Genomic DNA, 1,880 nt, shown 5'->3' on the forward strand with positions numbered 1-1,880 from the left:
TAAAAATATAAATATGTAGAAATAAAAGTGACTTAAGACAACATGAAGCCAGCCATGTGATGTCTGGTATTGAGGTGGGAAAGGCAGATTGGGGGATACAAAGTGATCATAGGGAAAATTTCATGATGCAAACAAGTCAGTGATGTAAATACAAGTATAACTCCATGGCAATCACTGAGAGGAAGACAGACAGAACAAAGAATATATCATTTGCAAAATTCCTTGGGGCATATGACAGCACCTCTCAGAACAGATTAAAATTCAGAAAAGTTTCAAGTGATCCTATCAGCATTCACCTCAGGAAGAATCCATTTACAGCAGAGACAGAGGGAGAGACAGAGCTTATATCTAGATACATAGTTGTGTGCGGAGCTTTTAAACTTCACGTTGATCCTAAAGAGACATGACAGTGTGGAAACACAGCATTTTCCATGCATATGATGAAAAGGGAACTAAATACACTGTAGTGAATCCCTAACAAGGAAAGTGTTTACACAGAGCTACATTAATGCTTCATTTTCCATAACTCTCACCTGTGTGTATGATGTCTTATATCTGCTCTGACTACTGCCTTCTGGCCAGATCCAATTACAGAGTCTGTTATGGCAGGAAGATATGCAAATAAGGCTTCTTTTGCCCATAAAAAGAAGCCCTGTCATGACCCTGCAGCTCTGGCAGAGGAGACAAGCCTTGGATTCCCAAGTCATCTCTGTCAGGGGTCAGCACTGAACAGAGGCCACATACCATGGACTTAGGGCTCATATTGGTTTTCTTTGTCCTTATTTTAAAAGGTAAATCAAAACTATGAGATGCTGTGTGTTGTGTGGACATGAGAAAGAGAAAAAAATTCCTTTGTCAATTTTCTAACATGAATTCTTTGTGTTTACAGGTATCCAGTCTGAAGTGCAGTTGTTGGAGTCTGGTGGAGGCTTAGTGCAGCCTGGAAAATCCCTGAAACTCTCCTGTGCAGCCTCTGGATTCACCCTCAGTAGTTACCCAATGAACTGGGTCCGCCAGGCTCCAGGAAAGGGGTTGGAATGGGTTTCATACATTAGAAGTGATATATACTATACCGACGCTGTGAAGGGCCGGTTCACAATCTCCAGAGACAATGCCAAGAACACTCTGTACCTGGAAATGAACATTCTGAGGTCAGAGGACACAGCCATGTATTACTGTACAAGAGACACAGTGAGTGAATGCTACTGTGAGCTCAGACACAAACCTCCCTGTAAGGAACACTGGACCAGCAGGAGGCGCTGAGAGCACTTAGAAATCTGGGTCACAGGAGAGACTGCTCATAGAAGCATGGCAGACAGGACTTCTCTGTGTCTGTACTGCCTCTCAATATCACACTTAGGGATTTTCTCTACAGGTATAGTGTGTAGTAATCCTTGCGTGTCCAAATGTTTATTCGAATTTATTTTTCCTGTTGTGCTGTGTGTTTATTTATCACAGTGTTTCTCCCTGTTACCCTTTATCTCTCTCTCTGTCTATCTCTGTCTCAGTCTCTCTCACTCTCCCTCTTTCTTTCTCACTACTGTGTGTGTGTGTGTGTGCTGACATATGATGCATTTCTCTAGCAATCTGCACCACTTGTTTTGAGACAAATTCTATCTGAGGGCCTGAATCTCAATGACTGGATTATCTGATTTTTCCAGTGAGCCCCAATGATTGTTCAGTCTTCACATTCCCTATACAGTATACCTGGTTTGCTGCCACACACATTTCTTTCTCTATTTTTTTTTTTTTTTAGTTATGGATTCTGAGTGCTGTGTTTAGAACCAACTGAAGGGTTCTTATGTGTCAAAAACTTGATTTTTGCAGCCCTGTTGTAGTTTCTGTTTAAATTTAGGATGCCCTTTACCTGAACAAAGTGT

The 1,880-nt window shown here is 41.5% G+C and overlaps 1 gene segment (V, D, J or C); it reads left to right on the forward strand.

Moving 5' to 3' along the window:
* The first annotated feature begins 730 nt into the window (after positions 1 to 730).
* Positions 731 to 1,263, forward strand: LOC130882860 (immunoglobulin heavy variable 3-48-like). The segment is given in 2 exon segments: positions 731 to 791; positions 890 to 1,263. Coding segments are annotated over 2 exon segments (420 nt in total).
* Positions 1,264 to 1,880: the final 617 nt, after the last annotated feature.

The sequence above is a fragment of the Chionomys nivalis genome, chromosome 10 (assembly GCF_950005125.1).
Source record: "Chionomys nivalis chromosome 10, mChiNiv1.1, whole genome shotgun sequence".
Lineage (NCBI taxonomy): Eukaryota > Metazoa > Chordata > Mammalia > Rodentia > Cricetidae > Chionomys > Chionomys nivalis.